The sequence below is a fragment of the Rhinolophus sinicus genome, chromosome 9, assembly GCF_057876585.1.
Source record: "Rhinolophus sinicus isolate RSI-liver-muscle chromosome 9, RSI-T2T, whole genome shotgun sequence".
Taxonomy (NCBI): Eukaryota; Metazoa; Chordata; class Mammalia; order Chiroptera; family Rhinolophidae; genus Rhinolophus; species Rhinolophus sinicus.
Genome location: NC_142509.1, coordinates 14,487,396 through 14,503,724, shown reverse-complemented (window position 1 = coordinate 14,503,724; position 16,329 = coordinate 14,487,396). Strand labels below are relative to the sequence as shown.

The window sequence follows — 16,329 nt, the reverse complement described above, 5'->3', positions numbered from 1 at the left end:
TGCCATGTGGAGAGCAGATTGTGATGTCAAAGCAGGCCAGAGGGCTAATGCTATATCGTCCACACAATGGTGGCCTGTACTGTCATGGTGAGAAGTGTACGGGTCCAAGAGGCTACATTAGCAACAAGAAATGGGATCATGGAAGAATCCCACCTCTAGCTTGGACAACAGGAGGGGTGTCATCATACCTTTCGTAGAGATGAGGAAGGCTGGGGAGGAGTAATGAGGGACAAATGAGTGGAATGGTTTGGGACATGTTAAGCTAAGGGTGCGTGTAGGACACCTGTAGAGGTCTAATGAGGTTGAATTTGTTGTAGCCTTAGGATGGTCTGGGCTGAGGTAGAGATGTGGACAGCATGGAAGAGGACAGCATCACTGCAAGGGTAGAAGAGCAGGGGGCTAAGGGGGGAGGCTGCAGGGACCCCACCACCCCTAAGGGACGAACCAAAGAGGGTGCTGGAGAGGTGGCCAAAGGCAGGAGAAGAGTCGGGGTCAGGAGCCTGGGGGGATGGTCAATGGTATAAATGCATGTGGGGGCTGGATGCAGCGCAAGTAGACGGGGGGGGGGGGGGGGGGGGGGGGGGGGGACACCTCAGGGAGAGCTGCTCCGGGAGGAAGTGCCCCTTAGTGGGGTCGGAGGTGTGGGCAGCTGTTCAGAGGAGAGAAGTGAACGGCAGTAGATAGCTAGTAAAATGCCCCCGCTCCCAAAGTAGTCTTTGGGGAGAAGGATGAAACAAAACATGGAGGTGGGCCTCCCTGAGGATCAGCTCGGGGAGGGAGGGAGGGAGGAGAGGACAGACGTGCTGCCAGTGAGGTAACAGAAGCCCCTGAGAAGAGGTGGGGGTGGGGGGCTAAGAGCCAGAAAAGAGGAAGAGCCACCTGAATTTGGTGCTGAAAGACAGGAAGGAACTTGCCAGGGGGCACGGGTAGGGACACCGACCGACGCCCGTGCTAACCCTGTGAGGTGGCCTCCAGAGGCGCCCCACATGCACTGGCCCCTCAGTACAGATACCCCTACCTAAGGGTCTGAGGAAACAGGCATTCATCTGGCTCCACGCCCAGAAGCTACTTCCTTGGAGAGAACAAATGCGGCCCTTAGGTAACAAGGAAGCATTAGTGGCTCCTCTGTTCCCACAGGGCTTTATTCAGGCTTCTAGGAAGCTCGCCGCTGCCTGTGTGTGTCCTTGTTAAACGGCGAGGGCCGGGACCAAGCCTTCCCCTTTGCGCCAGCACCGAGCTATTGCAGTGCGAGTGCTGCCCTCGGCGCAGTCGGTGTTTACCTGGGTACCTGCTCCGTCTGGGCCCAAGGTAGGTCCCTTCGGTCTCACGCGAGGACTAAGCCGCGTGAGCACAAGCCCCGAGTGACACCCGGTACTGCGGAGATTTGCGGAAGGAGGCTTAAGAAAGGTTTTCCTCTTGACCCTTGCCAGAAGCGGGGTGTTGAGAGCAGACCTGGGGAAAGAGAGGTCACTGTGGGCGGCGGGGACAACGGCCGCGCAGAGCCGGAAGGGCGGACGGACCCTCCTCCCCGAGGCTGGGCTGTTCCCGGTGGGACAAGGGCGCATCTGCGAGTTTCTGCCCAGGTGCCCGCGAGCCCGCCTGAGGGCACGGGCCCCTCCCCGCGGAGAGGCCGGGGAGGCAGGGCTGCACCCCTCCCGCACCTCCCGGGGCGGCTGGCAGCGCTCAGGAGGAGGCGGGGCGCGGCCGGGCGCTTCCGGGGAGGGGGCAGTGCCCGGGCCGGCGCCGCACTTCCCCTCGGCCTGGGCGGCCACTCCCGCGCCCTCGTCTGCATCTTGCCGTCGGCCCCGCGGCCCGGCCGGGCCCCCGCGCAGGTGAGCGCCGAGACCAGGCGAGGGGAAGCGGTGGGGCCTGAGGGGCCGAGGCCGGGGGCCGGCGTGGGAGGGGCCCTCGGCGCGGGCGGGACTCGCGTCTGGCGCTCGGCCCTAGGCACACCTGCCCGTCCGCCGCCTCCCTCCCTCCTGCCCGTTGTCCGGATGCCTCGGGCACCCAGAGCACGAAAACAGCACGAAAAGGGCCTCGAGACAGCTGTCACCATCTTGTCGCAAAAAGCAGCTGGTGCTAGGAGCCCTCCTTGAGTTGGGGGGAGGGCCTGGCTCGGTCGGGTTGTTTTTCCCACGGGCTACCACGTCCTTCCCTGCTCTGCTCGCTGCCTCTCCCTCTGCTCTTCTGATGGTGACGATATTTCTTTGTGACGGTATTTCAGGAAGAACATGGGTTTATTTAGGGTAATGACCTGCCAGGTTTTCTTTCCACAGTCATTGCACCACTACCATGGGCTGGGCAGCATGAGAAGTGCTGACACAATCCTCGTCCTCCTCCTGGAGACAGACGGGTGAATTAGGAATCACAACGGACCCTGATAAATGCAACTCAGAAGAGGGGAAGTTCTGTAGCTGACACACCTCACCCCGGGGGCACCAAGGGTCAGGAATGATTGACTGTCACAGGAAGTCACATCTAGTTGTTTTCTAAACTTTTTAAAATTTTTCACAAATCATAAATGTACAGCTTACCCAGTTTTCACGCAGTGAACAGTTCCTGTGCAATCTGCATGGAGAATAAATAAAACATTGCTAGCTTTCCCAAAACCCTCTTACTCCAACTTCCAATCACTACTGCCCTGTCTTCCAACATCATAAAATATTTTTACTTGGTTTTGAGCTTTTGGTACGTGGAATTGTACGTTATATACTTTTTGTATATGGCATTTTATACTCAACATGTGAAATTCACTCCTGTTTTTTTTAGCAGTAAATTGTTCGTTCTCATTGACTTGCAATGTTGTGCTGGATAGATAGACCACCATTTATTTCTACATGCTGCTGAACAGTTGGACTGATGGACACAGGTTTCCAGTTTAGGGTTTTTTTTTTAAATAGTGTTGCGAAGGCATTCTCATGATTGTCTTTCAGTGAACATATGTAAGCACCTTTGTTGGGTTTGTTCCTAGAGTGAAATTGCTCGGTAGCATATGTTCAGCGTTAGTATAGGGTGTCAGTTTTTCAAACTGGTTGTACTAATTTACACTGCCACCTGCACTGTGTGAGTTCCTGTTCTTCCACACCCTTACCAATACTTGATATTGTATCTTTCATTGTAGCCATTTTGCTCAGTGAGTGTGTGGTGGTTTTGCATTGAGGTTTTAATTTGCATTTCTCTGATGACGAATGACTTCTGAATCTTTTTATGTATCTACTGGTCATTTGGATGTCCTTTTTGCAAAGTGTCTGTTCAATTCTTCTGGCCATTTTTCTGGTAGATTGTCTCTTTTTCTTATTCGTTTGTAAAAGTTCTTAGATATTTTGAATATGAGATATTTATTGGCTATGTATCTTTAAAATACCTTTTTTCTCTCTCAGAAGATTGTCTTTTCATTCTCCTTATGATGTCTTTTGATGGACAGAAGTTCTTCATTTTAATGTTGTCCAATTCATGGTTTTTTCTCTATGGTTGTTTATTTAAGTCCAATTTAAAAAAAATTTTTGTCTACCCCAGGGGTTGGGGGGTGGGTGAAATGGGTGAAGGGGATCAAAAGGTACAAACTTCCAGTTATAAATAAATAAGTCATGGGTCTATAACGTACAGCATGGTGACAAGAGGTAATAATACTGTATTGTATATTTGAAAGTTGCTAAGAGAGTAGATCTTAAAAGTTCTCATCACAAGAAAAAAATGTAACTGTGAGGTGACAGATATTAACTAGACTTAAATTATGATGTTCATTTCACAATATATACATATATCGAATCATTATGTTGTACATCTGAAACTAATATAATGTCGTATGTCAATTATATCTCAATTTTTAAAACATCAGGAAGATAATCCTCTATATTTTCCTCTAAAAGCTATATTATTATTCTCACTCATGTCTACTATCCATTTGCAATTAATTTTTTAGATAGTGTGAGATATGGGTCAAGATTCATTTTTTTTTCCTATCTAAATGGACCCAGCACCCTCTATTAAAAAGACCTTCTTTCCCCACAGCAGTGCAGTGTCAGCTTTGTCATAAATCAGATTGTACAGATGTGGGTCTGTTTCTGGACACTCTGTTTTTCCATTAGTTTGTCTATCCTTGTACATCAATATCATGCTGCCTTAATTACTGTTGCTTTATAATAAGTCTTTATTATTCTGGTAGGGGAAGTCCTCAGCATTGTTGTTGATCTGAGGTATTTTTATCTACTCCCCCAAAGCCTTTTTCTTTTTAATTAAAGTTTATTGGGGCGACAACTGTTAGTAAAGTTACATAGATTTCAGGTGTACAATTCTATAATACGTTATCTATATCTCACATTGTGTGTTCACCACCCAGAGTCAGTTCTCTTTCCATCATCATGTATTAGACCCCGTTTACCCTCTTCTAGAGCCCTGCTCCCCCTGCCCCCGCCTTTTCAAAAATATATCAAAAGTAGTCATTTTGTAAGCTCAAAAGGGGACTAATATATAAGGGTATATATATAATAAGGGCATAATTTGTAAACTGTATCCATCCATAAATTCACTGCTGACACAATCTATATTACATTCAATGCCTGCATATTTACATGAGACCTACAGCAAAGTAAATACAAAATAAACTCACATCATTTTAGTTAAAAATGACCTTTAGAACATAGATGATATAATTTCAAAACAAAAGGAATTTTTAAACCTAAGAAACTGAAATTTTCCAAAAATCAATTTGCTACTTTTTGCAAAGTATAGCAACATTAATTACAATGCTTCTCATTCGTGTTTGGTCAATTAGATATGCTCCTATATGACTGAAATACAGCCAAGGTTTTGGACTTTAATAACCAAAGTAATGATACTTTTGATTTATAATTAAAATTGACAATAGTGGATACACACACACACACACACACACACATACTTTTTGACATCTTTTTAAAGTCTTCAAAATTTATAAAATGTAGTGCTGAAAGCATATGTGCCTTGCTGTGTATTCAGCAAACATGATTTATTTAAGACAGGTCAAAAGACTTCAGTTAATTAACCAGAATTCTGTGACTATTTTCTGCCTGCTAGCGTTTGATCTTAAGTCTGACTTTATGGTAAAATCAGTAGTTTGGAATTTATTTCACAAAATCAATCCCAAGTGTGGGGCACTTTTCAATTGTTTCACAGCTTATAAATATAAGTAACAACATAAATCAAGATTAGTGGTTCCTTGTATCAGAATTACCTGGAGAGCTCTTAAAAAATACTGATTCTTGGACCCCACTTCTGAACCATGGAGTAAAAATCTCCAGGGATATCAATATTTTTAAAAAGCTCTCTAGGTGATAACATGCAGCTTGGTTTGAGAACCACTTATGTGGCCCACTAGGCCAGTCCATAGGGACATCAGAATCCTGGGGTACTTGGTTCAAAAGTCAGGTTCCCAAGCCTCATGTCCAGAGACTTGATTCAGGTGATTTGGGATGGGGCGCAGGAACTGGCATTTTCAACCATCATTGCAGTTGGTCTCTGTCCTCGTTTTCTGTGCTGCAAAACATATTACCACAAATTTCGCAGCTTAACCAACACCTATTTATTACCTCATAGTTCCTGTGGGTCAAGGTTCCAGGCAAAGCTTGTCTGCAGTCTCACCTGACTGCAGTGCTATCCGAGACTCAGGTGGGGAAAGATCCCCCACCAAGCTCCCTCAGGCGGGTGGGTTTTGGCAGAATTCATCTCCATGCACTTGGTGGACTAAGATCTTTTTTTTTGCTGGCTGTCAGCTGGAGACCACTGTCAGCTTCTAGAAGCTGCCTGCAGCTCCTTGACACCTGGCCCTCTCACAACACGGCAAATTCTTCAGAGTCACCTAGGGAGTCTCTCCAGTCTGCTAAGATGGACTTATACACACACACACCCCACACACACACACACATGCACACATGCTACACATACATATGCACACAATATTCATATATATCCTATATATACACACATATAGTAAATATGCGTAGTGTATGTGTATACATACCCTCATGATTTGTTACTATATGTGATGTATAGTGTATATACACATACATCATATATATATAGTGCAACGTAATCTTATGAGTGACATCCCATAGCCTTTGCCGTATTCTATTGGTTAGAAGTCATAGGTCCGGCCCACACTCACGTGTGTGAACATGGGGCCGCCCTAAGGTCACCACAGTCCACAAAACTACTTAGAAGCACTGTATTGTGTCTATCAAGCTATTAACAATTAAATTCAGCACTTTAGGTGACATTGCCCTGCAAGTCCTAATGACTGTTGCCCCAAAAATGTTTTAGCAAGTGTTTGAGATGAAAACTTAGCTTTTGAAACCAGTGTTCTTAATTTAAAATCAAAATCAAGTGAAGTGTAGATGATCATTTAGCCATCAAAGAGGTAAAAAACTCTTTTAAACAAGTTAAACTTTTATAAACAGACCACTTTTTAGCATTCACATCCAATGTTTTCTCCATTCATTAGCCTGATATACAGTCAAAGACAGTGTATTAGTTTCCTATCGCTGCTGTAACAAATCACCACAAACTTAGTGGCTTAACACAACACACACATTTTTTCCCCCCAAGTCATGTCCTTTCAGTCTTAGTTGTGGAGAGCGCAGCTCAGCTCCAGGTCCAGTTGCCATTGTTAGTTGCAGGGGGCACAGCCCACCATCCCTTGAGGGAGTCCAACCAGCAACTTTTTGGTTTAGAGGTCGCGCTCCAACCAACTGAGCCATCCAGGAGCTCAGCGGCAGCTCAGCTCAAGATGCCGTGTTCAATCTTAGTTGCAGGGGGCAGAGCCCACCATCCCTTGCGGGATTCTAGGAGTCGAACCGACAACCTTGTGGTTGAGCGCCCACTGGCCCATGTGGGAATCAAACCAGCAGCCTTCAGAGTTAGGAGCACGGAGCTCCAATCGCCTGAGCCACCGGGCCGGCCCACAACACACATTTTTTGTCTTACTGTTGTGATGGTCAAAAGTCTAACATGAGTCAGCAGGGCTGTATTCCTTCAGGAAGTTCTAGGGAAGAAGCCATGTACTTGCCTTTTCCAGCTTCTAGAGGATCCCCACATCCCTTCCCTGTGGCCCTAGACTACAGACCTCTGTTTCTGTTGTAGCATCTCCTTCTCTCAGTCTGATCCCCTGCCTTCCTCATATTAAGACCCTTGTGATTACACTGGGCCCCCCTGGATAATCCAGGATAATCTTCTCATCTCAGGACCCTTAGTCACATCTGCAAAGTCCCTTTTTGCCGTGTAAGGGAGCATATTCACTGGTTCTGAAGGTTCGGATGTGGACATCTTTGGGGGGGACCATTATCCTGTCTACCACAGATAGTGATTACGGTTTAACATAAATGTAATGTGAATTACATAAGGTACATATTCTAATCATATACCTTCATAGGTTTCAGTACATTCCCTGTATAATAGATATTGGAGACCACTTAGAAATTGGATAGTACTTCATACACTTTGGATTTTGTATAGTGAAACTTCATAATATTTCCCTCACATAATAAGTTCTTATGTGATATTGAAAAAGCGTTCTAAAAAACACCAAAGGTATCATGCTGCTGCTTTTTATGAAGAAGGTCTTTACTAATTTTCTATCAAGTCTTTGTAATTATCCACTAAGTAGATATTTAGGTATATATCATTCTACTTTGTGAATTTTTTAAGATCACAAGGGAAAGTCTACACAGCAAATCAGAGAATTGACAGAGCTGGTGACTAGACATTCCAGCTGGAGAGTTAAGTTCATTATCTTACCTGCTTGACAACTGTCTCCTAAATCTCCATATATGACATTACTAAATCTTGTAAAGATTAAAACATATTTGAGTGTGATAGTGTAATTCCAGTGCCTGGTCTCATGGGGTTAGTTTTAAGCCCAACACTATAGCCTCAGCTGCACAAAAACTGAAACGTAACAAGGAAGGTGCTGTGGGGTTTTAGACTCTAGGAAGTAGACAGTGTATATGGCTAATGGAACTTATCTGCCATCTTGCTCAGTTATGCTCTGTCCGTTATTTCCTGTATTTAAACTTTTCTTATATGGTGATGGGAGAAGAACTGACTCTGGGTGGTGAACACACAATGGGATTTATAGATGATGTAATACAGAATTGTACACCTGAAATCTATGTAATTTTACCAACAATTGTCACCCCAGTAAATTAAAAAACAAAACAAAAAACTTTTCCATAACATTAGTCACAAGGGCTGTACCAACCCACTTCCAGTGGAGTGTGCTGTTGGGCAACTGGATTTATTAACCAAGCAATGAAAAAAGGCAATTACCCAAAATCAGCACATATTGCCAGAAGGACAAGTCATTTCATAAAATGAGAAACTGAAACTTTTAAATCTACATCTGTTGAGTAGATTCAAGTGTTATGTTAATTTTTAATCTTTAGGCTATCATTAAAAATATCAAATTATTCTCTAGTTTGTAAGTGTATCAAGGCCAAATAATGAATTTTAAAATTAAAACAAAATTGAAAAAATGTTTAAATTCTGTAAAAACCAAGTGACATTATGTCTCCTATTGGAGGGGAAAAAGGATGTCTTGAAATGTTGAACTAAAAGATGTCGAGAGACAGCAACCCCTGACCAGGAAAAGGATTTCATAACCTAGCAGTGGTTATCATCAGGCAGTGTCTTAACCTCAGCCCAACACTAAGGCTGCCGGAAATCCAGAGAATAGAAAGCAGGAAAAGAAACACATACACATGCTAATTATTCACCTTTTTGTGTGCTTTAGGCTGGCTTAGCAGCTAACTGCTTTTCTCTTTCAAATATATCTCTGGTTCCTCCACCCACTTGCACTGCAGTTTTCTTTCTATCTCTGTCTCTCTGTCTCTCTGTCTCTCTGTCTCTCTCTCCCCCCCCCCCCCCCCGGATATATTTTCATGAATCAACAGTATCTCTTATCTTACATTCATCAGCTCGGGTGCTTCGCATTTAGCAGTGAATGAAGCATTGTTGTCCAACATAGAAGGATATTTTTAAAATTTTGAAACCCCTTATTTTAGTGTGTCTAATAATACAAGTTGTTTCTATATGACTTCCCAGGGGGTGTGTTTGAACTCTCCAGATCCCGCAGAGTGAGAAAGCAGTCCTCCATCCGTTGCTCCACAGCTCTAGAGCCAAGCTCTCCACCAGCCCATGATTTGCTGCTCTGTGTTGGATCAGGTCAGGCTCTGCTACACAGGGTGTCCGCCCAGAAACCTAGGCCGAAAGAGCCTCTACCGTCAGGGACATCCTGGTCATTGTGGTGGGAAGAGAACATGGTGACTTCCCCATCTGAGGTATTCTTGGTACTTTGCATTTCCATATAAATTTAGAAGCAGTTTGACAATCCTTCCCCCCCCCCCCCCAGCACTCCCCCGCACCCCTGCCCTGCCAAAACAAAAACCTGGAATGTGGAATGTGGGATAGCATTGCTCTAAAGGTTAGTTTGGGGAAAAGACAATATTGAGTCTTCTAAACCATGAACATAATATGTCCCTCTAATATCTAGATGATTTTAAATGCATACTAACATACTGTTTTCTGGGCATTTTATGCCATGTACCATTAGCACTTAACATAAATTATCTCATGTAATATTCACAATATTGGTGAGAAGCAGGTTCTAGTATGATTTCCGTGTCACAGATGGAGTAGCTAAAGCTTAGCAAGATTAAGTAGCTTGCCGAAGGCCACAGTTAATAAAAGGTGAGAATCCAGGCACTCGGCCTGCACTGGCTGCAGTCTTCACCACTATGTGACACAACATCCCTAAGCCGGCAGCTGAGGGAAGGAGGGAAGGATAGAGGGATGGATGGATGGATGGGTGGATGGGTGGGTAGATGGGTGGGTGGATGGGTGGATGGGTGGATAGAGCAAGTTACTTAGGGGAAGGTAGACTTAGATGAAAAGTTTCTCAAGGTTTCTGACATGTGTTCTCTCTCTTCTGCTCAGCATCTGTTTACCTAGATACGTAATTATTCGTCCAAATAGTAATTGTCATTCTCCCATTTTAGCACCTACACAGGAAGTCTCTGTAAAGAGCTGCCCGCCAGCTGCCCTTCCCCAGATCCCAAATGCACTCCAGGTAGAACAGAGAACAGTCACTCTACTGGTCATGCTGAGCTCATACTCTGTAAGTCTAACCACACCACACAGTTCTGGGTTTTTCTAGAAACCAGCCCCAATCATAGTGGTGTTTCCCCCATGAGGGCGGAGGGACCCATTTAGAGACTGAGCCTCTGTCAGGCATTAGGAGAGAAAGAACACTGGAGCCCACCCCCTGGGACTGAGAGGAAAGTAAGTACAGCTTTTCTGATCCTCTTTCTCTGTCTCTTGCAGGATGGCTGTTCCATGAGATCAATACTGGGTCCCCTCCCTTCTCCTGCTTTACCAATGCCTGGTCTCATGGGGTTAGTTTTGAACCCAACACTATGGCGTCATCCTCCTCCTTCCCAGCTCCTGGCTCCCGGTCCAAGAAGCCTTTGGGCAAGATGGCTGGTGAGTAGAAGCAAACTCCTAATGTCACTCTTGCCCCTGTGAGTGTAGGCTTCAGTATCGCCGTTGGTGAGGTGGGAGGCCTGCCTGGTCCATACGCAGGGGAGAGATGCAGAGAGGCTGACGGTGCACGGGGCTCCTGTTGTGGCCTCAGTGTCCAGACTTTGTGGTGTGTGAGGAGAGGAGGTATGTATGCATCAGTGGAACCTTCGGTCCTTTTGGCTCACAGGTCTTCAGGGTGTGCTCGGTTAATTTTCCTACCTGGAGACCATGGTGCTGAGGGCCTTACATTGTGTCTTTTGTCATCTAAATTGTCCAGAACCACTCAGAGGAAGGAGCCAAGCAGAGAGGAAAACAAATCAATCTCCAGAACACCACTATCAAAAGCTGGGGAAGCTAAGTAGAAATCATTATGCAGTACTGACAATATACCAGACACTGCATTATCTCAGTTGAGTGACAACTAAAACGAACCCATTTTACAGATGAGGAAATGGAGACAGATTGACTTGCTTAAGGTCATACAGAATGCCAATAATCAAAGCAGGTCCACAATCAAATCTGCCTGACTCCAAAGTGTAGGCCCTGAACCACTAAGCTCTACATTCTCCAGGAGTTGTTAGCAGTAGCCCTCTTCCATTAGCAACAGTCTAGGATTTCTCAGGGCCAACCAATGGGTAGCCCACCTTAACCCAAATCCCCCTCCCCTCAGTGCTGAAAGTGGGTTTGGGGACTGACTGATCCATACTAACTTCACATGGATCTACTTACAGACTCGCAGGTGGTGGACTAGTCAGGTCTAGCAGAGGTTGTGGTTAGGGTAGGCTGGAATGCCGGAAATCCAAGGGCTGTCTTTCCCAATCAGGTTGGTAAAACAGCCAGTTCTTTTTTTTTTTTTTTTTCATATTGTTAGTAATACCAAGGCTTTTTAAAATTTTGAGGTATAATTGACATACATACAACATTATATATATTTTGAAAAATGATTACCACAAGTTTAGTTAACATCTGTTACCATACAGAACTTTTTTTCTTGTGTTGAGAACTTTTTTCTTTTTTTTAGATTTTATTGGGGAAGGGGAACAGTGTGTACTTCCAGGACTTTTTTTTTTTTCCAAGTCAAGTTGTTGTCCTTTCAATCTTAGTTGTGGAGGGCGCAGCTCAGCTCCAGGTCCAGTCGCCCGTTGCTAGTTGCAGGGGGCGCAGCCGACCATCCCTTGCAGGAGTCAAGGAATCGAACTGGCATCCTTGTGGTTGAGAGTCTGCACTCCAACCAACTGAGCCATCCAGAAGCTCAGCGGCAGCTCAGCTCAAGGTGCCCGGTTCAATCTTAGTTGCAGGGGGCGCTGCCCACCCTCCCTTGCTGGACTCGAGGAGTTGAACCGGCAACCTTGTGGTTGAGAGCCCACTGGCCCATGTGGGAATCGAACCGGCAGCCTTAGGAGTTAGGAGCCCGGAGCTCCAACCACCTGAGCCACCAGGCCAGCCCTTGTGTTGAGAACTTTTAAGATCTGTTTATTCTCTTAGCAACTTTCAAATATGCAATACAGTATTATTAACTATAATCACTTGCTGCTCATTTATCCCAGGACTTCTAAAAGAGCCAGAGTTCTTGTGTCTTTTCCAAATCTTTGAAGATAGTAAGAATTTGTGGCAAGTCCTAAGGGATGTGCAAATAGCCCTGCAGTAGGTCTGAGAATCAGGTGGTGTTGGCCATTGCAGGAAGGTGGGTGGGATTCCAGCCTGGTCTCCTCTCTGTGGCCAGGAGGAGGCGACCTAATGAGAATTCTGGCCTGAGCAGAGTTTCTCCCGCAGACTGGCTCAGGCAGGCCCTATCGAAGAAGCCCAAGGAGATGCCTGTGTCCCAAGAAAGCCCCCCCAGTGACGCTCCACAGCCGAGATCGCAGGACTGCCCCTCACCCCCGGGCCTCAGCTCAGCCACATCAGCAGCGGTGTCTCCCGATCTGCCGCCCGCACACGAGGGCGCCTCCAGCAGCAATAGTGGTGGCCGCTGGAGCAGGGACTACGATGTGTGCGTGTGCCACAGCGAGGAGGACCTGGCGGCCGCGCAGGAGCTGGTCGCCTACCTGGAGGGCAGCTCTGTGGGCCTACGCTGCTTCCTGCAGCTGCGCGACGCGGCCCCAGGTGGCGCCATTGTGTCCGAGCTGTGCCGGGCGCTGGACAGCAGCCACTGCCGCGTGCTGCTCATCACGCCCGGCTTCCTGCGCGACCCGTGGTGCAGGTACCAGATGCTGCAGGCCCTGAGCCACGCCCCGGGCGCAGAGGGCCGCACCATCCCCCTGCTCGCGGGCCTGGCCAGGGCTGCCTACCCCGCGGAGCTCCGCTTCATGTACTTCGTGGACGGCCAGGGTCCTGAACGCGGCTTCCGCCAAGTCAAGGAGGCCGTCCAGCGCTGTAAGCTATGCTAGGAGGGGAAGAGGAGGGCGTCTGTGTCTGATCTGCTTTGGCTTTCAGGAGACAGCCCCTGTAGCCCAGTAGTTCAAAATGCGGGCTCTGGAAAGCATTGTGTGTGCGTGGGGCAGTTACTTAACCCTTCTGTGCCTGGATTTCCTCTGGGAAAATGAGAATGATACCATATCCCTCACTAAGAGTTCAGAGCAAGGCCTGGCACATGGAATATACTCGTAACAGGCACATGTCACGTCCTCAGTAACTCTTAGTCATTATTTATGATTATTAGTATTCATAGTATGAGTTCCTCTCCCCGAGGTCAGGTTGGAGATACCCACTAAGAGCTGGGAAAATGCAGGGAGAGACACTGGTTCAGTAAGACAAGATGGTTAAAACAATAGGGAAGAATTGCCTCTGATAAGTGTATCCAGGGGAGGGCATTATAGTGCACAGGTTTAGAAGTAAAATACATGAAAAGGTAGAGAGGTGGCTACCTGTTGGGGGAAAGAGAGATGCTGGATTTGGGGAGGATGACAAACCCTGTGATTCTGTTTGGCTTCTTTCAGATCTGCAGACCCTCAGGTGACACTTCTTATATCACCATGGGACCCAGAAAGTTGGCACAAAGCTGGAAATCAAGTTAGAGAGTCCAGGGCCTTGGATCCAACAGGTGTAATGAGGCCTAAAGGGCCAGAGTTGGCAGCACATTGTATGTGATCCTGGGATCAGATTGCCCAGCAGGGCTCCCTTACTGTGAGCTCCCCAGGGAGGCCCTGGGAAGCTGGGGACTGCCCCAGGAAGTTCGTGGAGAAGTTGGGGACTCCCCCAGGGAGCTGGGGACTCCCCCCGGAAGGACACAAGGAAGCTGGGGACTCCCCAGGAAGGCCATGAGGAAGCCAAAAACTAGTAGGTGCTCATACCAAGATGACCACTGATGTTTTGCCTCCTGCCTAATTGGACATGAGTTTGTCTTCTTCCCCTGGGATTCTTCCCTGTCTTCTTCCCCTGGGATTGCACACTGGTGTAGAGATGGATTCCACCTGAACAGGTGACTGTCACCTGTTGAATGAACTAGAAGCCTAGAGTACATGCCTCAGCGTGGATGGTTTTACCAATTATCCCGGGAAGCCCTGGAACAGATGTCAGGAGAAAGCCACAGGTATCGAGTCCTTCAGTCACACTGCTGCTGTTTTTTCCCAGTGACATTGTTCACTTGAGAAAGCTACATGAAAGACGCGCTCAGCACCGAACTGTATTTATTTTTACTGCATGCATGTCATTAAAAACCAAACCTAGAAACCGTTCTGAATAGACAGGAGAGGGCGGGGAGCAGGTGGGGTGAAGAGAAGGAAAGCTCAGACCTTTTACCTGGGAGTAAAAACCCACCCATGGATATTTTGACACATGGGGACCTCATCAGAGGTCTGGCAAGGACTCTTGCTATACAGTAGCTTCTTCACCTCTGCACCGAGAGGAATCAGCATTTTTCTTCTGGCAGATGACTGTGTATCTTGTAGGACAGGCACGTTTTCATTCCTCTGTTCTCAGTAAGTTTGTTGTTGAACTGAAATGAATTTCTTGTTCTCCCAATGTGTACTTTCGTGCCTCTTCTCTCACTTCCCCCTACCATGTCCCCTCCTTTTACTGAAAACAATTTATACATATATATATATATATTTTTCACTGAGATACACTGGCATATAACATTATTTCAGGTATATAAGTCGATATTTGTATATATTGTGAAAAAATTTTATATTTTTAACTGAATTATTTTATTACATACAAAGGACTAAGCATACTATAATGTACACTCGTGTATCTACCACCAAGCTTAAGAAGCAAAACCTTTCAATCCCTAGGGTGCTGCCTTTATGTCCTTAATTATTCTCCTCCTTCTTCATACCAGAAATAACCACTACTATGAATTTTGAATTTATCATTCTTAGCTTTTGTTTAGAAATGTATTACATATGTATGTATCCCTGGCAAAATATTTACTTTTACGTGGTTTTATACTTTACATAAATAGTATTATGTTTGTATTCTGAAAAGTCCTATTTTTTGGTTTACCATGTGTTTGTAAGATTTATCCATTATTGAGGCATGTAACTCCAGTAATCGCACTTTCATTCCATTATGTAAATATACCACAGTTTAGTCATACGTTTTTTTTTACAAATGGACATTTAATTTCCCGTTTTTTTGCTATTAAAAACAACGAGCCCATGAACATTTTGTATATGTTTCCATGAGTAATATTTTCTAGCATTTAGCCTAGATGGGGAACAGCTGGGTAGTAAAGAATATACATCTTGAGTTTTGACAGAAGATAGCAAATTTTCTTCCAAATTGGTTGTGCCAATTTATGTTCCTACCATTTGTGTATGAGTTCCACTTTCTGATGTTCTTGTTAACACTTAGACTTACCTGATTTTAAAAGGTTGCTAATCTGGTGGGTGAAAACTGGTATCCTGTTCTCATAATATTCTCATTTTCCTTTTTACCTTTTTAATGAAAATTTGATGAATCCCATATACTCAACACCCAACTTCAATTACCACTCAGAGATAAGCTGACATCAACAATAACGCTACTCATTCCCTCACTCCCTGATCTTTTGAAGCAAATCCCAGCCATTATTTTATTCCTCTATATTTAAGTATGTATCTCTAAATTATTAGAAGTTTAAAAAATATGACAATATGACAATTTCTTTTAAAGAATAGATGTTTTATTTTTTTAATATAAAAACTTTCACCTGTACTTTGTAGTCTGTGTTTTTTGTCTTATTTAGGAAGTCCTTCCTTAATTCCGTATTTTCTCCTGGAAGTATTTCACATGTAGGTCTTTAATCCATCTGGATATTTTGTTTGGGTTTGTTTTTGTTATTGTTGCTCTTGGCTTAAAAGTCAGAGATCCAGTTTTGTTTTGTTTTTTTCCATTTGAACAGCCATTATTTACTGACTAGTCCATACTTTCCCCCACTGACTGTGATGTCACTGCTTGTTACATGCAGGGGTCTAGTCCTGGGTTCCCAGTTTCCTCCATTTCTGTGTTTGTGTTATACCTGTATCAGTGGCACACTGACTTACTCTGGTTTTTAATAAGCCTTGATAACTTGTAGGTCAGTTCTTCCCACTCCTCCTACTCATCAAAATCACTTCCACTTTTCTTGTTCCTTTATTCTTTCATAGAAATTGTTCATTCAGTTTGTCAGTTTCCAGGAAAATGCCTGTTTTTTGTTTTGTTTTTTTCTATTGGATTTACATTAATCGAATTGAGAGATTCGTTTGGGAAGAACAGATGTTTTTATGATACTGAATCTTTCTCTTCATAAAAATGATATGTGTCCATTTATTGATGGCTTTAAAAGTATGTCAATAAAGCTGTACAATCTTTGGTCAA

General features: G+C 45.0%; 1 protein-coding gene across 3 annotated transcripts; it reads left to right on the top strand.

The window, feature by feature from the left end:
* Positions 1 to 1,683: 1,683 nt before the first annotated feature.
* On the top strand, positions 1,684 to 16,329 carry TIRAP (TIR domain containing adaptor protein). 3 transcript variants are annotated; one of them, XM_074321288.2, is made up of 7 exons: positions 1,684 to 1,832; positions 9,076 to 9,311; positions 10,029 to 10,147; positions 10,354 to 10,512; positions 12,099 to 12,235; positions 12,325 to 12,924; positions 13,488 to 16,329. In XM_074321288.2, the coding sequence occupies exons 6-7, from the start codon at positions 12,363 to 12,365 to the stop codon at positions 13,505 to 13,507; spliced, it is 582 nt and encodes a 193-aa protein (XP_074177389.2). In that variant the 5' UTR covers positions 1,684 to 1,832; positions 9,076 to 9,311; positions 10,029 to 10,147; positions 10,354 to 10,512; positions 12,099 to 12,235; positions 12,325 to 12,362; the 3' UTR covers positions 13,508 to 16,329. The 3 variants fall into 3 exon arrangements, with proteins under 3 accessions (XP_074177389.2, XP_088656976.1, XP_019566049.3); XM_088800850.1 differs by having other exon boundaries at positions 12,099 to 12,924; XM_019710490.3 differs by lacking the exon at positions 12,099 to 12,235 and having other exon boundaries at positions 1,686 to 1,832.